The sequence below is a fragment of the Colobus angolensis genome, unplaced genomic scaffold (assembly GCF_000951035.1).
Source record: "Colobus angolensis palliatus isolate OR3802 unplaced genomic scaffold, Cang.pa_1.0 Scaffold93, whole genome shotgun sequence".
NCBI classification, from domain to species: domain Eukaryota; kingdom Metazoa; phylum Chordata; class Mammalia; order Primates; family Cercopithecidae; genus Colobus; species Colobus angolensis.
In genome coordinates, this window is record NW_012123265.1 from 3200710 (window position 1) to 3203331 (window position 2622).

Sequence of the window (2622 nt, forward strand, 5' to 3'; positions counted from 1 at the left end):
GATCTCCTGACCTCGTGATACGCCTGCTTCAGCCTCCCAAAGTACTAGGATTACAAGCATGAGCCACCACACCCGGCCTAAAAAAATCTTACCAAACCATATTAGTCAACTTAGTGAAATGACCGTTAGCGTGGTGATTAACCACTCTTGTACAGGATTATAGATGTGGGGGGTTAGAGTGAGTCTGAACTTGATCCGGGATATCCCTGCCTGCTACCCAGAGTTTTTTGGTCATTTGCCTAATCAAAAAAGTAGAGTACAGATAATGTCATTTGAGAACTCTGGATGATGATGGTTTTGCTTTGTTTTAAGTAATATTCTGTTGAGTCTTAAACACTAGGGGAAGGAAGCAGAATTGGCTGGGAGCAGTGGCTCACGCCTGTGATCTCAGCACTTTGGGAGGTCAAGGCAAGAGGATTGCTTGAGGCCAGGAGTTCAAGACCAGCCTGGGCAACAACATGTCAAGACCCTGTCTCTACAAAATATCAAAAAAAAAAAAAAATTAGCTGGGCATGTTAGCACATGCCTGTAGTCCCGCCTACTTGGGAGGCTGAGGTAGGAGGGTTGCTTAAGCTAGGAGTTCAAGGCTGCAGTGAGCTATGATCAGGCCACTATGCTCCAAACTGGGCAACAGAACAAAAGCCTGTCTCTAAAAAGAAAAAAGAAGGGAAACAGAGTTGTCATACTTATGCATGAAATTTGGATAGTTTTACAGTATGTTTGCCTGTTCCATAAATTGGGAGATTATATTGTGACCAAGTTTTTTCTAATTCAAGTTAAATGCTTTGTTTTTAAAAAGAACCGAGCAGAAGCTGCCATGGAATTCTTACAAGAATTAAATAGCGATGTCTCTGGAAGTTTTGTGGAAGAGGTATATATGTATACACATTATGTCTGTGCTGAAATACAATTTTTTAAATAATTTAAAGCCCTAGAAATTTAGAATTTTGAATCTTTTTTTTTTTTTTTTTGAGACAGAGTCTCGCTCTGTCGGCCAGGCTAGAGTGCAGTGGCTGGATCTCAGCTCACTGCAAGCTCCGCCTCCCAGGTTTTCCCCATTCGCCTAACTCAGCCTCCCGAGTAGCTGGGACTACAGGCGCCCGCCAACTCGCCCGGCTAGTTTTTGTGCATTTTTTAGTAGAGACGGGGTTTCACTGTGTTAGCCAGGATGGTCTCTATCTCCTGACCTTGTGATCCGCCTGTCTCGGCCTCTCAAAGTTCTGGGATTACAGGCTTGAGCCACTGCACCCGGCCGAATCTTTTTTTTTTTTTTTGAGATGGAGTCTCGCTCTGTTGCCGAGGCTGGAGTGCAGTGGTGGGATCTCGACTCACTGCAAGCTCCGCCTCCTGGGTTCATGCCATTCTTCTGCCTCAGCCTCCCGAGTAGCTGGGACTACAGGTGCCAGCCACCACGCCTAGCTAATTTTTTGTATTTTTAGTAGAGATGAGTTTCACCGGGTTAGCCAGGATGGTCTCGATCTCCTGACCTCATGATCCGCCCCTCTCGGCCTCCCAAAGTGCTGGGATTACAGGCGTGAGCCACTGCGCCCGGCCAGAAAGTTGAATCTTTGTGTCTTTTATAATTAGTTGAATTGGATTTGTTGCCTCATTTATTGTAAAAATAGCTTAACTGTCTCTGCCATGTTTAATATAATTGTGAATTTTTTTTTCTTTGCTGTCCTATTTAGCGTCCAGAAAACCTTCTAGACAACGATCCTTCATTTTTCTGTAGGTTTACTGTTGTGGTTGCAACTCAGCTTCCTGAAAGGTAAATTTTTTTGTTAATATGTTTTTATTTTAATCTTACTAGATTTACATTGTTTTATTTTCTTTGCACAGTCTATGATGATACGGTTTTTAAAATTCTTAAATTCTACAGAAACTTTAAATGTGAAACTTTGTTTTTTTTTTTTTTGAGATGGAGTCTCACTCTGTCGCCCAGGCTGGAGTACAGTGGTATGATCTTGGCTCACTGCAAGCTCCGCCTCCCGAGTTCACACCATTCTCCTGCCTTAGCCTCCTGAGTAGCTGGGACTACAGGCGCCTGCCACCACTCCCGGCTACCTTTTTGTATTTTTATTAGAGACAGGGTTTCATTGTGTTAGCCAGGATGTTCTTGATCTCCCGACCTCACGATCTGCCTGCCTCGGCCTCCCAAAGTGCTGGGATTATAGGCGTGAGCCACTGTGTCCAGCCATAAATTTGAAACTCTTGACCAGGCATGGTGGCTCACACCTGTAATCCCAACACTTTGGGAGGCTGAGGAGGGTGGATTGCTTGAGCTCAGGAATTTGAGACTAGCCTGGGCAACATGGCAAAACTCTATCTCAACAAAAAATACAAAAATTAGCTGGGAGTGGTAGCGCATGTTTGTGGTCCCAGCTACTCTAGAGGCTGAGATGGGAGGATTGCTGGAGCCCGGGGAGTCAAGGCTGCAGTAAGCCATGATCATGCCACTCTACTCAGCCTAGGTGATGAGGCGAGACCTGCTCTCAAAAAAAATAAATTTAATTGCGAGGCCAAGGCGGGCAGATCACGAGGTCAAGAGATCGAGACCATCCTGGCCAACATGGTGAAACCCCATCTCTACTAAAAATACAAAAATTAGCTGAGCGTGCTGGC

General features: G+C 44.9%; 1 protein-coding gene across 1 annotated transcript in view; it reads left to right on the forward strand.

Moving 5' to 3' along the window:
• Positions 1–2622, forward strand: part of NAE1 (NEDD8 activating enzyme E1 subunit 1) — a 26331-nt gene that overhangs the window by 3950 nt on the left and 19759 nt on the right. Inside the window, exons 5-6 of the mRNA XM_011932097.1 lie at positions 800–871; positions 1689–1766. Of these exons, the coding sequence (XP_011787487.1) occupies positions 800–871; positions 1689–1766 (150 nt within the window). The remainder of the gene's footprint in view (positions 1–799; positions 872–1688; positions 1767–2622) is intronic.